Genomic DNA, 19,666 nt, shown 5'->3' on the forward strand with positions numbered 1-19,666 from the left:
GCAGGGAGTGAATATTTAAAATGGTGAATGTGATACCAATCAAGTCTACTTGATTGACCAACTGGAAGGAACCAGAATAAAAAAAAAAATCATTGTCAGGGTCCCCTTGATCATCACTGGCAACAGAGTTCTTGCTCTGCCAGTTATTTTCACTACAGTAGACTGATTCCACATTGGAGATTCTTATTCAAAGTAAATTAATTATCAGAGTATATATATGTCACCTGAGATTCATTTTCTTGCAGGCATTCACAGTAGAACAAATAAATACAATAGAATCAATGAAAAACTACATACAAATAAAGACTGACAAACAACCAATATGTAAAAGACGACAAATTGTACAAATAATAAATGAATAAATACTTAATATTGAGAACATGAGTGGTAGAGTCCTTGAAACTGAGTCCATAGGATGTGGAATCAGTTCAGTCTTGAAGTGAGTGAAGTTATCCATACTGATGGTTGAACGGTAACAATTAGAATCAGATTTAATACCATTGGCATATGCTGTGAAATTTGTTGTTTCACAGTGTCGGCATATTGCAAAACATAATAATAATATAAAATACTATAACCACAGTAAGTATGTTGTGACAGAATAGGTTGGCAATGCAAATTCTCCCACCAACCTTGCCCCTTTGCCCAGTTAGTCATTCCTCCTTGTTCTGTCCCTGGTCTAGCTTCCTCAGTAGTTCACAAAATTTGCCCTCCCACTCTGCAGATCTTGGGAGTTCACTATTTACATACTCCAACAGTAAAACAATCACTAGCTTGGCTAATCAAAGCAATCCCTTCAGTTAACATACTCTACTGATTTATAACTCATAAAAATAAGGATTCTAGACACAGGCATTCAAAACAGTTTCATTTATTTTCATTCACACTGTTACATAGGTTTGTAGGCAGCAGAATAGCCCCAAAGGACCCAAGGGACAGTTTGGGGCATCCTAAAATAATGCCTGGGTTACTGGGAGCAAGCGCACTACATCTTACGCAGAGTTAAAACCCTCAGTTTAGCTTTGCTGAGGGGTGTGGAGGTAGGATTTGACGATGGATGAATAGTTATATTGGAAGGTAAACGACAAAGTGGAGAAAGCCTCTGTATATTTGTAAATTTTTTATACATATTTGTTTTCATTTGTCCATTTGTAAACACCTATTTTCTTCACAATTTTTGGGCAGCTTCTTCCCCCCCACCTGGTACTAAATAAAACCCCTTCTCACTGGTGTGCTGTTGTGGCTTACCATCTGGTTTTTTATCCAACTGGTACCCTTGTTAGGCATGCTTACCGACACATGTATAAAAAGTAGTGCAAAAAGAGAGCCAAAAAAACCCAATAGAAAGGTAGTGTTCATTGGTTCATAGTCCATTCAGAAATCTGATAGCAAGGGGGAAGAAGTTGTTCCCGAAACACTGAGTATGTGCCTTCAGACTCCTGTACCTCTTCCTTGATGGTAGTGAAGAGAAGGAGACATGCCCTGGGCATAGGGGTCTGTAATGGGGGTCTGCCACCTTTCTGAGGCATCGCCTTTTGAAGGTGCCCTGGATGCTGGGGAGGATAGTGCCAATGATGGAGCGCACTGAGTTTACTACTTTCTGCAACTTTTTACAATCCTGTCCAGTGGCTTTTCCATACCAGACAGTGATGCATCCAGTTAGAATGCTCTAACTGGTTGCGCCACCAGGTTCAGGAATATCTGTTCCTGAACCTGGTGGTGTGGGACCCAAGGCTTCTGTACCTTCTTCTCAATGGCAGCAGTGAGAAGAGAGCATGGCCTGGATAGCAGGGAGGTGGGGGGGAAGATCCTTGATGATGGATGTTGCATTCTTGTAGCAGCACTCCTTGTAGATGTGCTCAGTGGTGGGAAGGGCTTTTCCTGTGATGGACTGGGCTCTATCCAAAACCTTTCGTGAGCATTTCTACTCTTGGGCATTGGTGTTTCCATACCAGGCCTTCATGCAACCAGTCAGGATACCCTCCACCACGCATCTAAAGATTTCGATGACATGCTGAATCAACACAAACTTCTAAGAAGGTAGAGGTGCTGCTGTGCATTTTTTGTAATGGCACTTATGTGCTGGTCCCAGGAAAGATCCTCTGATACGATAACTCCAAGAAATTTAAAGTTACGAATCCTTTCGCCTTTGATCCCCTAATGAGGGCTGGCTCACACATCCCCAGTTTCTTCATCCTTGAATCAAAAATCAACTCTTTTGGTTTTGCTGACATTGATTGAGAAGTTGTTGTGTCACCACTCAACCAAATTGTCAATCTCCCTCCTATATACCGATTCATCACCATCTTTGATTTGGCCAACAACAGTGGTGACGTCAGCAAACTTAAATATGGCATTGGAGCTGTGCTTAGCCTCACAGTACTCAAGGTGAGTATAGCAGGGGGCTAAGCACCTGCACTCATTGTGATTGTGCAGGAGATGATGTTGCCAATCTGTACTGAAGGGACTCTGCAAGTGAGGAAATTGAGGATCCAGTTGCACAAGAAGATATCAGGGCCCATGTCTTGAAGTTTATTGATCAGTTTTGAGAGTGTGCTAGTATTTAACTGTTCATACCTCACATATAATTCCTTACTAATATTCAGAAAGGAATGCAAACTTTTTAGTATTTTAGGTGGATCTTCATCTTCTCCAACAACTTGTCCTAATCTACATAATTTCTGCTCACTCTTCAAGGTGAATGTGAACAAAAAGCAAGAAGGCTGCGAGTGAACGGCTGATTTTTGGAGCCCAGGCAGTTGTTACCACTCGGGGTAAAAAAAGAGGCAAGACTGCGCAGGCACGTGACGTCAGCCAGTAGAGCGCGAAAGGTTTAAAAATACCGCCATATCCAGCGGGCAGCGGAGTGACAGGGTAGCAGAGTGATAGGGCTTTGGTTCAATGGGCTTAGGCGGTAACGGAACAAGGTGAGGTAGGTTTACCGGTGTTATTTGCAGAAAGGAGGCAGCATGTGTGTGAGGCCAATTTTCTGTGCTCGGTGTCAGATGTGGGAGGTCCTGGAGTCTCCCAGCCTCCCGGACAGCCATATCTGCACCAGGTGTATCGAGCTGCAGCTCCTAAGGGACCGAGTTAGGGAACTGCAGATGCAGCTTGACGACCTTTGCCTGGTCAGGGAGAGCGAGGAGGTTACAGAAAGGAGTTATAGGCAGGTGGTCACACTGGGGCCACGGGAGACAGACAAGTGGGTCACAGTCAGGAGGGGGAAGGGGAAGAGTCAGGTACTAGAAAGTACCCCTGTGGCTGTACCCCTTGACAATAAGTACTCCTGTTTGAGTACTGTTGTGGGGGGGGGGGGAAACAGCCTACCTGGGGGAAGTGACAGTGGCTGTGCCTCTGGCACAGAGCCTGGCCCTGTGGCTCAGAAGGGTAGGGAAAGGAAGAGGAAGGCAGTAGTGATAGGGGACTCTATAGTTAGGGGGTCAGACAGGCGATTCTGTGGACACAGGAAAGAAACTCGGAAGCTAGTTTGTCTCCCAGGTGCCATGGTCCAGGATGTTTCAGATTGCGTCCACGATATCCTGCAGTGGGAGGGAGAACAGCCAGAGGTTGTGATACATATTGGTACCAATGACATAGGTAGGAAAAGGGAAGAGGTCCTGAAAAAAAGACTATAGGGAGTTGGGAAGGAAGTTGAGAAGCAGGACCACAAAGGTAGTGATCTCAGGATTACTGCCTGTGCCACGTGACAGTGAGAATAGGAATAGAGTGAGGTGGAGGATAAATGAGTGGCTGAGGAATTGGACCAGGGGGCAGGGATTCAGATTTCTGCATCATTGGACCCCTTTTGGGGCAGGTGTGACCTGTACAAAAAGGACGGGTTGCACTTGAATCCCAGGGGGACCAATATCCTGGCGGGGAGGTTTGCTAAGGCTACTGGGAACAGTTTAAACTAGAATTGTTGGGAGGTGGGAACCGGACTGAGGAGACTGGGGAAGAGGAGGTTGGCTCACAAATAGAGGAAGCTTGTAGACAGTGCAAGAGGGAGGATAGGCAGTTGATAGAGAAGGGATGCATTCAGACCGAAGGTTTGAGATGCGTCTATTTTAACGCAAGGAGTGTTGTGAACAAAGCGGATGAGCTTTGAGTGTGGATCAGTACTTGGAGATATGATGCGGTGGCCTTTACAGAGACTTGGATGGCTCAGGGACAGGAATGGTTACTTCAGTTGCCAGGTTTTAGATGTTTTAGAAAGGAAAGGGAAGGAGGCAAAAAGAGTTGGGGGCGTGGCACTGTTGATCAGAGATAGTGTAACGGCTGCAGAAAAGATGGACGCCATAGAGGGATTGTCTACGGAGTCTCTGTAGGTGGAGGTCAATAGCTTTACTGGGTGTTTTTTATAGGCCGCCAAATAGTAACAGGGATATTGAGGAGCAGATAGGGAAACAGATCCTGGAAAGGTGTAATAATAACAGAGTTGTCATGATGGGAGAATTTAATTTCCCAAATATTGATTGGCATCTCCCTAGAGCAAGGGGTTTAGAAGGGGTGGAGTTTGTTAGGTGTGTTCAGGAAGGTTTCTTGACACAGTATGTAGATAAGCCTACAAGAGGAGAGGCTGTACTTGATTTGGTATTGGGAAATGAAACTGGTCAGGTGTCAGATCTCTCAGTGGGAGAGCATTTTGGAGATACCGATCATAATTCTATTTCCTTTACAATAGCATTGGAGAGAGATAGGAACAGACAAGTTAGAAACGCGTTTAATTAGAGTAAGGGGATTTATGAAGCTATCAGGAAGGAAATTGGAAGCTTAAATTGGAAACGGATGTTCTCAGGGAAAAGTACAGAAGAAATGTGGGAAATGTTCAGGGGATATTTGTGTGGAGTTCTGCATAGGTATGTTCCAATGAGACAGGGAAGTTATGGTAGGGTACAGGAACCGTGGTGTACAAAGGCTGTAATAAATCAAGTCAAGAAGAAAAGAAAAGCTTACAAAAGGTTCAGAGAGCTGGGCAATGTTAGGGATCTAAAAGATTATAAGGCAATTAGGAGAGCCAGATGGGGCCATGAGAAGGCCTTGGTGGGCAGGATTAAGGAAAACCCCAAGGCATTCTACAAGTATGTGAAGAGCAAGAGGATAAAACATAAAAGAATAGGACCTATCAAGTGTGACAGTGGGAAAGTTATGTATGGAACCGGGGGAAATAGCAGAGGTACTTAATGAATACTTTACTTCAGTATTCACTATGGAAAAGGATCTTGGTGATTGTAGTGATGGCTTGCAGCAGACTGAAAAGCTTGAGCATGTAGATATTAAGAAAGAGGATGTGCTGGAGCTTTTGGAAAGCATCAAGTTGGATAAGTCGCCGGGACTGGATGAGATGTATCCCAGGTTACTGTGGGAGGCGAGGGAGGAGATTGCTGAGCCTCTGGCAATGATCTTTGCATCATCAATGGGGATGGGAGAGGTTCCGGAGGATTGGAGGGTTGCAGATGTTGTTCCTTTATTCAAGCAAGGGAGTAGAGGTAGCCCAGGAAATTATAGACCAGTGAGTCTTACTTTAGTGGTTGGTAAGTTGATGGAAAAGATCCTGAGAGGCAGGATTTATGAAAATTTGGAGAGGTATAATATGATTAAGAATAGTCAGCTTGTCTTTGTCAAGGGTAGGTCGTACCTTACGAGCCTGATTGAATTTTTTGAGGATATGACAAAACACATTGATGAAGGAAGAGCAGTAGATGTTGTGTATATGGATTTCAGCAAGGCATTTGATAAGGTACCCCATGCAAGGCTTATTGAGAAAGTAAAGTGGCATGGGATCCAAGGGGGCATTATTTGTGGATCCAGAACTGGCTTGCCCACAGAAGGCAAAGAGCAGTTGTAGACGGGTCAAATTCTGCATGGAGGTCGGTCACCAGTGGAGTGCCTCAGGGATTTATTCTGGGACCCTTACTCTTCGTGATTTTTATAAATGAACTGGATGAGGAAGTGGAGGGACGAGTTAGTAAGTTTGCTGATGATACAAAGGCTGGAGGTGTTGTGGATAGTGTGGAGGGCTGTCAGAGGTTATAGTGGGACACTGATAGGATGCAAAACTGGGCTGAGAAGTGGCAGATGGAGTTCAACCCAGTTAAGTGTGAAGTGGTTCATTTTGGTAGGTCAAATATGATGGCAGAATATAGTATTAATGGTAAGACTCTTGGCAGTGTGAAGGATCAGAGGGATTTTGGGGTCCGAGTCCAGTTGACTCTATGGTTAAGAAGGCATATGGTGCATTGACCTTCATCAATCGTGGAATTGAATTTAGGAGCCAAGAGGTAATGTTGTAGCTATATAGGACCCTGGTCAGACCCCACTTGGAGTACTGTGCTCAGTTCTTGACACTTCACTACAGGAAGGATATGGAAGCCATAGAAAGGGTGCAGAGGAGATTTACAAGGATGTTGCCTAGATTGGGGAGCATGCCTTATGAGAATAGATTGAGTGAACTCGACCTTTCCTTCTTGGAGCGACGGAGGATGAGAGGTGACCTGATAGAGGTGTATAAGATGACGAGAGGCATTGATCGTGTGGATAGTCAGAGGCTTTTTCCAAAGGCTGAAATGGTTGCACAAGAGGACACAGGTTTAAGGTGCTGGGGAGTAGGTACAGAGGAGGCATCAGGGGTAAGTATTTTTACTCAGAAAGTGGTGAGCGCATGGAATGGGCTGCTGGTAACGGTGGTGGAGGTAGATACGATAGAAACTTTTAGATAGGTACATGGAGCTTAGAAAAATAGAGGGCTATAGGTAAGCCTCGTAATTTCTAAGGTAAGGACATGTTCGGCACAACTTTGTGGGCCGAGGAGCCTGTATTGTGCTGTAGGTTTTCTATGTTTCTAATACTGTATCCATGGCCATGAGCATCTGATATCTGCAGGATTTTAAATTCATTTTTGTGAATTAACTAAAACCAATATAAATAGATTGTTGTAAACTACAGATTTTCACTAATCTCCTTTCGGTAATGAAACGTGGTGCACTTACTGAATGTTTAAGTGATCATTTATATTATCAGACATCCCACCTTGCAAAAACTCATTTTATGGAGACAGCACCAGCATTTCAGGGAGTTAGCACACCCGCCCCTCCCCCCCCACAGCCCCATATACCGCGCCCCCCCCGGTTGACCTCTAAGGGTGCACGTATATGGGACATTTGATTATGAAAGAACACAACAATTTATTTGACACATATTGAAACTATTTACACACACACACACATATATATATATTTCTCGTTGAGTACTCGTACTGTGATGTGGCTCTGCTGAAAAGAACTGTGAAATACTTGAGCAGCCTCCCCTGCAATTAGCCTCCCTAATATGTTGTGGTCCCTAAAAGAAATAAAAGCATAAGGTGTATCCTTATTATATTGTCTTATGTAATACTTTGTTTAGTGATTTTGTCTAATCTGTAAACCAATCTGTAATCTGTAAACTCGGTATATACAGAAAATGTGACTTTAAAATATGTACTTATACATTTTCATGGAGTTGGTTTTAATTCTATTACAACTGTAAGCACATCTACAGGGGGTTTGGCCTCATCACGTAGGACATCAATAGAGTAGCTATGCTAATGAACGAATGACATGTGTTAAACTCACCTCAACATGTCTTTTACAGTCCTAACCCACCATGGGCAATAGAAAAGTCACTGTTGCGAACAGTGCAGCGAGCAACACTGTCATTATTTCTGACCCCTATTAGGCAGGGGTACACTTCAGTGTAGTCTGGGGTGAAGTGCGTTTTATATTTTCTTTTTTTTGAAACACTCTGCCATGGCGGTGCAGGACACTAAACTGAACTGATGGAGAGACAGAAGTTGACTGTAAAGCCCGCCCACAGAGATAACTGATAGGTCTACTTATCAGAAAGAGAGACCAATCAGGATGCTCGCTACCGCTCTCATTTCCGGGATATTGTATATAATTTACGGGTGTCAGGGAGCTGCTATTAATATGCGGGAGACTCCGGGAGTTCCGGGAGAGGTGGGATTGACTCATAACTGCCCTCTGCAAAGGCCTAGCAGACAATTTACATTAAGAGCAATCAGGGAAAGGTAATAAAATAATGGACTTAATACTAGAATCTTGTCAATTAATAATACAAAAAGAATGCTGAGACTTTACAAAGGGTGCGAAAGAGATTTACTAAGATGTTAGCTGAATTAGAGGGTATATGCTACAAGTTGAAAAAATGTGGTCTGTTTTCTCTGGACAGCTGAGGCTGAGGGAAGTTAATAAAATCATGAAAGACATAGATGGAGTGAACAGCCAGAATTCCCCCTCTCCTTTGGATCGGGACTACAGAGCGTCGTGGGAGCTGAATTGTGAAGGGAGGCAGTTTCTAAAAAAAATTTCTTCGAGTGCAAGAAGGGCGAGACTGCGCAGGCGCGTGACGTCAGCAGGACCGCGCGGAGAGTTTAAAAAGGCGACCACCCTATACAGCGGGCAGATGTTGGAGCGGGCAGCGGAGTGAGCGGTAGCAGAGTGTAGGGCTTTGGCTTCAACGGGCTTCGGCGATAAACAGGAAGAGGCGAGAGCGAAGCGCCAACTCTTTTTTCTCTCCCCCCCCCACCCCTTTCGCGAATCGGCCCCGACAGACAGGAACAGCAGGGCTCTCACAGCTACCAGTTTAAAAAGTTTGTCTGTTTGGCGAGGTAAGTGGGTGAGTAGACTTATTTTTCCTGTTTCATTCGTGTAGAATTAGATAGCATGCCTGCAGGGTTAGTGCTCTGTTCAGGGTGTCAGATGTGGGAATCCTGGGAGACTTCCAGCCTCCCTGATGGCCACATCTACGCCAGGTGCACCGAGATGCAGCCCCTCAGAGACCATGTTAGGGATCTGCAGCTGCAGCTTGATGACCTACTGCTTATCAGGGAAAGTGAAGAGGTGATAGACAGGAGCTACAGGGAGGTAGTCATCCCTAGGCTACAGGAGTCAGTAGTCATCCCTAGGCTACAGGAGTCAGAACACTGGGTCACTGTCAAGAGAGGGAAGGGAAATGCCCGGATAGTGGAGAGCACTCCTGTGGCTGTCCCCCTCAGCAACAAATATCTTGTTCTGGATGCTGTTGAGGGGGATGACCTGACAGGGGACACCCACAGTGACCGGGTCTCTGGCACTGAGCCTGGCGCTGTTGTGCAGGAGAGAAGGAGGGAGAAGAGAAATGCGGTAGTCGTGGGGGATTCCATAGTCAGGGGAACAGACAGGAGATTCTGTGAGCCTGACAGAGATACCCGCATGGTGTGTTGCGTCCCAGGTGCCAGGGTACGGGATGTCTCGGATCGGGTCCTGAATATTCTAAAGGGGGAGGGTGAGCAGCCAGTTGTCTTGGTACTTGTTGGTACCAATGACATAAATAGGACAAAGGAGGAGGTCCTGAAGAGAGATTTCCAGGAGTTACGAAGGAAGCTGAGAAGCAGGACCTCCAGGGTAGTAATCTCGGGATTGCTACCTGTGCCACGTGCTAGCGAGGGCAAGAGTAGTCGGATCAGGCAGATGAATGCCTGGCTGAGAGACTGGTGTAGGGGGCAGGGCTTCAGATTCTTGGATAATTGGGATCTCTTCTGGGGAAAGTATGACCTGTTCAAAAAGGACAGGTTACACCTGAACCCGAAGGGGACCAATACCCTGGCGGGAAAGTTTAATAGAGCTGTTAGGGAAGGTTTAAACTAATTTGGCAGGGGGATGGGAACCGGAATGATAGAGCGGAGGAAGGGGAAAACAGAAATAAATCTAAGATAGTGAGCAGTAAAGATGTTAGGAAAGACAGGCAGGTGATGGGGTAAATGTGTAGCCATTGGGATGAGTTGCAGTGCAATAAAGTTGAGTGAAATCAAAGCAAAAAGTATCAAATACTGGTCTTAAGATGTTGTACTTAAATGCACGCAGCATAAGGAATAAGGTGGATGATCTTGTTGTACAGCTACAGATTGGCAGGTATGATATTGTGGCCATCACTGAGACCTGGCTAAAGGATGCATGTCTCTGTTAGCTGAACGTCCAAGGATACACAGTGTATCGGAAGGATAGGAAGGTAGGCAGAGGGGGAGGCGTGGCTTTATTGGTAAGAAATGATATTAAATCATTAGAAAGAGGTGATATAGGATCAGAAGGTGCAGAATCTTTATGGGTTGAGCTAAGGAATAGCAGGGGTAAAAGGACCCTGATGGCAGTTATTTATAGGCCTCCAAACAGCTGCAGGGATGTGGACTACAAATTACAACTGGAAATAGAAAAGACTTGTCAGAAGGGCAGTGTTATGATAATTGTGGGGGATTTTAACATGCGAGTGGATTGGAAAAGTCAGGTCGGCACTGGATCTCAAGAGAGAGAATTTGTAGAATGTCTGCGAGATGGCTTTTTAGAACAGCTTGTTGTTGAGCCCACTAGGGGATCGGCTGTACTGGATTGGGTATTGTGTAATGAACCGGAGGTGATTGGAGAGTTTGAGGTGAAGGAACCCTTAGGAGGCAGTGATCATAACATGATTGTGTTCACTGTGAAATTAGAAAAAGAGAAGCCGAAATCTGATGTGTCGGTGTTTCAGTGGAGTAAAGGAAATTACAGTGGCATGAGAGAGGAACTGGCCAAAGTTGACTGGAAAGGGACACTGGCGGGAAAGACGGCAGAGCAGCAGTGGCTGGAGTTTATGCGAGAAATGAGGAATGTGCAAGACAGGTATGTTCCAAAAAAGAAGAAATTTACGAGTGGAAAAAGGATGCAACCGTGGTTGACAAGAGAAGTCAAAGCCAAAGTTAAAGCAAAGGAGAGGGCATACAAGGAAGCAAAAATTAGTGGGAAGACAGAGGATTGGGAAGTTTTTAAAACCTTACAAAAGGAAACCAAGAAGGTCAGTAAAAGAGAAAAGATTAACTATGAAAGGAAACTAGCAAATAATATCAAAGAGGATACTAAAAGCTTTTTCAAGTATATAAAGAGTAAAAGACAGGTGAAAGTAGATATAGGACCGATAGAAAATGATACTGGAGAAATTGTAATGGGAGATGAGGAGATGGTAGAGGAACTGAACAAGTATTTTGCATCAGTCTTCACTAAGGAAGACAGCAGGATACCGGACACTCAAGGGTGGCAGGGAAGAGAAGTTTGCGCAGTCACAATTACGACAGCGAAAGTACTCAGGAAGCTGAATAGACTAAAGGTCGATAAATCTCCTGGACCAGATGGAATGCACCCTCGTGTTCTGAAGGAAGTAGCTGTGGAGATTGCGGAGGCATTAGCGATGATCTTTCAAAAGTCGATAGATTCTGGCATGGTTCCGGAAGACTGTAAGATTGCAAATGTCACTACACTATTTAAGAAGAGGGCAAGGAAGCAAAAAGGAAATTATAGACCTGTTAGCTTGACGTCGGTGGTTGGGAAGTTGTTGGAGTCGATTGTCAGAGATGAGGTTACAGTGTACCTGGAGGCATATGACAAGATAGGCAGAACTCAGCATGGATTCCTTAAAGGAAAATCCTGCCTGACAAACCTATTACAATTTTTTGAGAAAATTACCAGTAGGCTAGACAAGGGAGATGCAGCGGATGTTGTATATTTGGATTTTCAGAAGGCCTTTGACAAGGTGCCACACATGAGGCTACTTAACAAGATAAGAGCCCATGGAATTACAGGAAAGTTCCATACGTGGATAGAGCGTTGGCTGATTGGCAGGAAACAGAGAGTGGGAATAAAGGGACCCTATTCTGGTTGTGTGCTGGTTATCAGTGGTGTTTTACAGGGATCAGTGTTGGGGCCGCTTCTTTTTACATTGTACATCAACGATTTAGATTATGGAATAGATGGTTTTGTGGCTAAGTTTGCTGACGATACGAAGATAGGTGGAGGGGCCGGTAGTGCTGAGGAAACAGAGAGTCTGCAGAGAGACTTGGATAGATTGGAAGAATGGGCAGAGAAGTGGCAAATGAAGTACAATGTTGGAAAGTGTATGATTATGCACTTTGGCAGAAAAAATAAACGGGCAGACTATTATTTAAATGGGGAAAGATTTCAAAGTTCTGAGATGCAATGGGACTTGGGAGTCCTCGTACAGGATACCCTTAAAGTTAACCTCCAGGTTGAGTCAGTAGTGAGGAACTAGAAATTAAATGTTAGCATTCATTTCTAGAGGAATAGACTATAGGAGCAGGGATGTGATGTTGAGGCTCTAAAAGGCGCTGGTGAGACCTCACTTGGAGTACTGTGGGCAGTTTTGGTCTCCTTATTTAAGAAAGGATGTGCTGACGTTGGAGAGGGTACAGAGAAGATTCACGAGAATGATTCCGGGAATGAGAGGGTTAACATATGAGGAACGTTTGTCCGCTCTTGGACTGATTTCCTTGGAGTTTAGAAGAATGAGGGGAGACCTCATAGAAACATTTCGAATGTTGAAAGGCATGGACAGAGTGGATTTGGCAAAGTTGTTTCCCATGATGGGGGAGTCTAGTACGAGAGGGCATGACTTCAGGATTGAAGGGCGCCCTTTCAGAACAGAAATGCGAAGAAATTTTTTTAGTCAGAGGGTGGTGAATCTATGGAATTTGTTGCCACGGGTAGCAGTGGAGGCCAAGTCATTGGGTGTATTTAAGGCAGAGATTGGTAGGTATCTGAGTAGCCAGGGCATCAAAGGTTATGGTGAGAAGGCGGGGCAGTGGGACTAAATAGGATAAAATGGATCAGATCATGATAAAATGGCAGAGCAGACTCGATGGGCCGAATGGCCTACTTCTGCTCCTTTGTCTTATGGTCACCCCCAAGGTTGAAATGTCCAACACTAGAAGGGTTGTATTTAAGGCAAGAGGGGGCAATATGTGGGGCAAGATTTTTCTTTAATATACACAGAGTGTATACATAGATGGAGTGGACAGCCAGTATCTTTTTTTTTAAAATTACAGGGCCTGTACTTAAGGTGAGAGGGGGAGATGGGTGGAGTAAGATTTTTTTTAAATATACACAGAGTGGTGGGTATGTGGAAGGCTGATGGCGGAAGCAAACACAATAGAGGTGTTCAAGAAGCTCTTAGAGAGGCACGTGAATATGTAGGAAATATAAGGAAATGGAAGACCTTGGTGATCAAACTCCTACTCCTTGGTCTAAATGCACCACTGTGCAACTGGGTTGGACTTCCTAATGAACTGGCCTCAGATAATCAGGATGTACAACCACTCCTCCTTCCTCATCATCCTGAACATGGGTGCTCCCCAGAGCTGGTGCTGAGCCCATTGCTCTACACTCTGCTCAGACATGACTGCATGGTCAAGCACCAGAGTAATCACATTGTCAAGATCACCAATGACATGACAGTGGTGGGGTTCATCACCAACAACGATGAAACGGCTTACAAGGAGGAGGTGGAAAAGCTAAAGGCTTGGTGCTAGGTAAAAAACCTCTTTCTTAATGTCAACAAGATAAAGGAGATGGTCACTGACTTCAGAAGAACTCTCACCCTCACACACCCCTTTACATCGGTGGCACAGCAGTGGAAACTGCAAGCAGTTTCAAACCGCTGGGAGTGCACATCACACACAACCTCTCATGGTACTAGAACTCATCCTACACAGTCAAGAAAACTTATCAATGCCTCTGCCTTCTGAGAAGGCTGAAGAGAGCTGGACTTTGCACATCCATAGCTATGTCTTTCTACAGAGAGCACCTGACAAATGGCACTGAGGCAGACATGAAGGCTCTACAAAGGGTAGTCAAAACTGCCCAATGCATCACCAGCATTAGCCTATCCCTTAACAAGGATTAAATATGCACACACAGTCAGTCACCTTACAAGATCAAGACCAGAAAATACAAGAGCAAAATTAGGCCATTTGGTGATTGAGTCTGCTCTGCCATTTCATCATGGCTGATCCATTTTCCCTCTCAGCCCCAATCTCCTCCCTTCTTCCCGTAACCCCCATGTCTTGAGTAATCAAGAATCTATCAACTTCTAACTTAAATATACCCAATAACTTGGCCTCCACAGCTACCTGTGGCAATGAATTCGACAAATTTACCACACTCTGGCTGAAGGAATTACTCATCTCCCAGTAGTTTGAGGAATTATATTGAGTTTAAGAGCCGAGAGGTAATGTTGCAGCTTTATAGGATCCTGGTCGGACCCCACTTGGAATACTGTGCTCAATTCTGGTCGCCTCACTAGAGGAAGGATGTGGAAAACATAGAAAGGGTGCGGAGCAGATTTACAAGGATTTTGCCTGGATTGGGGAGCATGCCTTATGAGAACAGGTTGAGTGAACTCGGCCTTTTCTCCTTGGAGCAACGGAGGATGAGAGGTAACCTGAAAGAGGTGTACAAGATAATGAGAGGCATTAATCATGTGGATAGTCAGAGGCTTTTTCCCAGGGCTGAAATGGCTAGCACAAGAGGGCATAGTTTTTAGATGCTTGGAAGTAGGTACAGAGGAGATGCCAGGGTTAGGTGTTTGTTTGTTTTTTTACACAGAGAGTGGTGAGTGTGTGGAATGGACTGCAGGCCGGTGGTGGAGGCAGAAACAATAGGGTCTTTTAAGAGACTCCTTTTAAGGTAATCCTGGAGCTTAGACAAATAGAGGGCTATGTGTAAGCCTAGGCAGTTCGAAGGCAAGGCCATGTTCAGCACAGTTTTGTGGGCCAAAGGACCTGTATTGTGCTGTAGGTTTTCTATGTTCTAATTGTCCTCTGGTCTTAAGACTCTCCCACCACAGGAAACATCCTTTCCGCATCCAATGTCTTTCTCTTCACACATTTGCCATACCACAGAATATGTTCCATATTAGTAAATCAAAAGAAATTTTCTAGTGGGTGTAAAGAAATATTTATCACACACTATCAATTGGAAAGACACTACCCAAATGGTAAAAACACCGTTTCTCTGACAATATAACATTTAAAATTAAAATAAAAACAAAAGATTTTACATTCATTTGACATACTTAAATAGAGAATCACTTGATTCCATTGTGTGTGCTTTGCTGAATTTTTTTTAAATATGCGAAAATGATTTTTTTCCCCAAGGTTAAAATCAATGAGCATTCTTCAGGTTTAAATTTCATGGTTTATTATAAAATATTCTACATTTAATTACTGGTCTTGACAACTAGAATGCGAAAAAGCCCCCAGAACTCCTAGTCAAAGGGTGACTACTGCTCTGCCAAAGAGAGAATATTTCACCTTGGAGGTAATGTCATGTTTAGTTTAATCAATGATGGCACACACAAAGGAACTGCCCAAAGGAATTACTGTCTGGGCTCAAACAAAAGGCTGGCCACTTGGATGACACAGCAAAGAGACTTTGATACCAAACGGCTGCTGGCAATTAAATGAGAATCAGCACTTCAGAAATTGAAAAAAACTAAATTATATCTAGGAAAATTAATGAATGTCTCAGATTCATCACCCTCTTTGTATATTAATTTAACATACATGAAGAAGAAATAATATTAAAAGTATCATGGTTAACATTTTCTAACTTATATTAATCTTCTAAGCCAGGGATCCCCAACGTTTTTGCACTGCAAACCGGTTTAAAATTGACAATATTCTTGTGGACTGGCCGACTTGGGGGGGGGGGGGGTGTTCAAATAGGGTTAAACTCACCTCAACATGTCTTTTACAGTTAGGGTTGCCAACTTTCTAACTCCCAAATAAGGGACAAAATTAGCAGTCAAATCCTGGGACACTTGTGTTTACCATGTGTCCCACATGGTAAACTACCATGACCATGAAGCCTTGCACGGGCACCTCTGTACGCATGCGTGATGTGCACATGAGCGTACGTGCCAATATTTTTCAACAGATCAGGGGGTAGGGTTGCCAAAGTACAAGAGTAGCAGTCGAATACATTGTGTTTACCCCGAGAAAGACTACAATGACCATGAAGCCTTGCGCAGGCACCAGTGCAAATGCGTAACTTGCGCATGCGTGTACGTGCCAATTCTTTAAAAATCGTTTTTGCTGATTCTGTTGGGGGGGGGGGGTGTTAATCACGACCGGAATATAAGTGATAAGTGGCTAATACACTCAATTTCGTTTCTAAAAGGGTTTATCTAACAAATTTAATATTAAACACACAGCGCATATTTTCCTCGCATGAATATAGCGATAAGACAATTATCAGGAAGGACAGGGGAGCTTGAAGTAAGTGTTGAATGAACTTCCAGTAGAGGTGGTAGAGGCAGGTTCAATATTATCATTTAAAGTTAAAGTGGATAGGTATATGGACAGGAAAGGAATGGAGGGTTATGGGTTGAGTGCAGGTCGGTGGGACGAGGTGAGAGTAGCGTTCGGCATGGACTAGAAGGGCAGAGATGGCCTGTTTCCGTGCTGTAATTGTTATATGGTTATATAAGTCACTTATAATAGCATCATAACATTTTAAGTAGCGTTTGGATATTAAACACACAGCGCATATTTTCCTCGTATGAATATTTAAAATCATTGCAACGCATCAATATCGCTGAATCAGTGGGAGCCCTGGGCTTGTTTTCCTGCAACAAGATGGTCCTATTGAGGGGTGATGGGATACAGTGATACTCGAAGGGGGTTCCTTATGTCCAGTCTATTCCACAATTTAGTTTTCGTTGCATTCATTGCAGAAAACTCTGCTTGACAGCGATATGATGTTGGAAATGGAAGCAACGTTTTCAGTGCTTTCCTGACTATCTCAGGATAGTTAGCCTTGACTTTGATCCAGAATGTCGGCAGAGATGTTATGTCAAACATACTTTTCAGTCCGTCATCATTTGCAAATTCGAGGAGTTGATCTCCTTCCCGTGCTGACATGGATGACGCGCGGGTAATGACCTCGCGTGCGTTCAAGCTCAACAGTGGGTGTGACAGGGAATGAGGAAAGGTGCAGCTGACTCCTATCGCCAAATCATATCGTTTCCTCGTGGCCCGGTAGCGCATGCCTTGCGGCCCGGTACCGGTCCACAGCCCAGTGGTTGGGGACTGCTGCCATATGGGACAAACCAATTTAGCCTAATATACAGGATGTTCCGGCAAATACGGGACAGTTGGCAACTCTATGTTCAAGTTCAACAGTGCTTGACAGGGAATGAGGAAAGGTGCAACCGACTCATATCGTTTCCTTGCGGCCCGGTGGTTGGGGACCGCTGCTCTAAGCAAAATGTCCAGAGCACATTAACCCACAATTCGATAATGCAATTGTCCTTTAAGTGGGATTATTATCCACAAACTTGTGTCTCAGAAGTGGAATGGAAATGTGACTACTGATCTACAAATTACTCAAATAAATGAATGAAAGAAATCAATGTAAGATAGGAACATAAAATCAAATAAGAAACAAAAAACTGACAGACTGATAAGAAATCTAGATGAATAATGTGTACAGAAAAAGCAAGTAAAGAAATAAGACTTTGTCAGACAGAAGAGAAAGTGGTTAAAATGTGTATAATTTAGAGAGAAAAGTTACATACAGATTTATGTGAACTTAGTTTCATTTTTTTGTATAATCCATACAAGAAAGCACAGAGAACTTACATTTGAAGGCTTCAAGTAATTAATAATAGTTGTTTTTCCACTATTATCCAGCCCTAGACACAACACATGAACCTCCTTCTTCTTTAAACCAAGCCAGCCAGCTAGTTTGTCAAAAAGACCCATGATCTTGACTCCAGATGACCTAATTAAAAATATGAAGAGTTAAATTTTAAAATGTAATGTACAGATTTCAGAATTAAGCAACTTCTTTAAGTGTATAATATTTTTAAAATAATTCTCTTCACTAATAAGCTCCTAGTCATAAACGCAAATAAATAAAAATCACATGAAGGCTTGTAGTCCTATAACAATGGTTTAATGGATTACTGAGGAATAACCTGACATTGCAATGGAAGCTGGTTTAATTGGGTAAATAGTATGAGCAGACTACAGTCACGGATTACCATGCAAGTGCTTTAAATAATACCACCCTTGAGATTTGTCTTTGCATTTGAAATGCTCAAAGTTCAAGTTCAAAGTAAATTACCAAATTATGTATGTCACCATATACAACCCTGAGATTCATTTTCTTGCAGGCTTAGTCAATAAATCCAATAACCATGATAAAAGCAATTAAAGACTGCACCAACAGGGCAGCCAACCAGTGTGCAAAGACAACAAACAAGGCAAACACAAAAAGAAAAATTAATAATAAATAAGCATAAATATTGAGAACACGAGTTGAAGAATCCTTGAAAGTGAACCCATAGGTTGTAGGAACAGTTCAGTGATGGGGCAAGTGAAATTCAGTAAAATTATCCCCTCCGGTTCAGAAACCTGACGGTTGAGGGGTAATAACTGTTCCTGAACCTGGTAGTGCGAGTCTTGAGGCTCATGTACCTTGTTCCTGATGGCAGCGGTGAGAGGTGAGCATAGTGCAGATAATGGATGCAGCTTTCCTGTGACAACACTCCATGTAGATGTGCTTAATGGACTTTAACCGTGATGAACTGGGCCGTATCCACTACTTTTTGTAGGATTTTCCATTCAAGGGCATTGGTGTTTCCATACCAAACTGTGATGCAGCCAGGCAATATACTCTCCACCACACATCTATAGAAGTTAGTCAAAGTTTTGGATGTCATGCCAAATCTTCGCAAACTCCTAAGGAAGTAGAGGCACTGCCCTGCTTACTTCATAATTGCACTTATGTGCTGGGCTCAGGACAGGTCCTCTGAAACAATAACACCAAGGAATTTAAAATTGCTCACCCTTTCCTCTGATAAGGACTGGCTCATGGACCTCCAGTTTCCTCCTCCTGAAATCAATTATCAGCTCCTAGGTCTTGCTGACATTGAGCAAGAGATTTTTGTTATGGCACCACTCAGCCATATTTTCAATTAATTTTCCTTCTATATGCTGTTTCGTAACCACCTTTGACTCTGCCTACGAGAGTGCTGTCATCAACAAACTTAAATATGGCATCACACATCAAAGTTGCTGGCGAACGCAGCAGGCCAGGCAGCATCTCTAGGAAGAGGTACAGTCGACGTTTCAGGCTGAGACCCTTCGTCAGGACTTAAATATGGCATTGAAGCTTTGCTTAGCTACACAGTCATAAGTGTAAAGCAAATAGAGCAGGGGACTAAGCACACAGCCTTGTGATGCAGCAGAGCTGCTGAAGATCGTGGAGATGTTGTTGCCAATCCAAATTGACTGGGGTCTGCAAGTGAGGAAATCGAGAATCCAATTGAACAAGGAGACAGAAGACAAAGTCTTGTTTAGTTTGAAGGGGATGATAGTACTGAATGCTGACCTGTAGTTCTTGTAGAGCATCCTGATGTATGCATCTTCACTGTCCAGATGTTCCAGGGTTGAGTAAAGAGTCAATTAAATGGCATCTGCTGTGGATCTGTTGTGCCAGTAGGCAAACTGGAGCAGATCCAAGTTGTTTCTCAGGCAGGAGTTGATATGTTTCGTCACTAAACTCTCAAAACACTTCATCGCTGATAAAATGCTCAAATGCATCAAATGCCCTGTGATGACATTTTTAAAACATTAATAAATTCGAATTGAATCAGATATACTTTAATGAAATACAGTATATATCTTGTGATACACACAAATGCTAGAGGAACTCTGCAGGCCCGGCAGCATCTATGGAAAAGAGTAAACAGTCAATGTTTCAGGCCGAGATCCTTCATCAGGGCTATTACTTTGACTTCCAGTATC

General features: G+C 43.6%; 1 protein-coding gene across 6 annotated transcripts in view; it reads right to left on the reverse strand.

Annotated features, from left to right (window-relative positions):
* The window catches only part of arl6 (ADP-ribosylation factor-like 6), a 67,926-nt gene that overhangs the window by 35,593 nt on the left and 12,667 nt on the right, over window positions 1-19,666 (reverse strand). For 5 of the 6 annotated variants that reach the window (XM_063049894.1, XM_063049893.1, XM_063049890.1 and 2 more), the window contains one exon: window positions 17,495-17,636. In XM_063049894.1, the coding sequence (XP_062905964.1) occupies window positions 17,495-17,617 (123 nt within the window). In that variant the 5' untranslated portion in view covers window positions 17,618-17,636. Of the gene's footprint in view, window positions 1-17,494; window positions 17,637-19,250; window positions 19,471-19,666 lie in introns of all 6 variants that reach the window. The other variant, XM_063049889.1, reaches the window with a different exon arrangement.

Source organism: Mobula hypostoma, chromosome 6 (genome assembly GCF_963921235.1).
Source record: "Mobula hypostoma chromosome 6, sMobHyp1.1, whole genome shotgun sequence".
NCBI lineage: Eukaryota > Metazoa > Chordata > Chondrichthyes > Myliobatiformes > Myliobatidae > Mobula > Mobula hypostoma.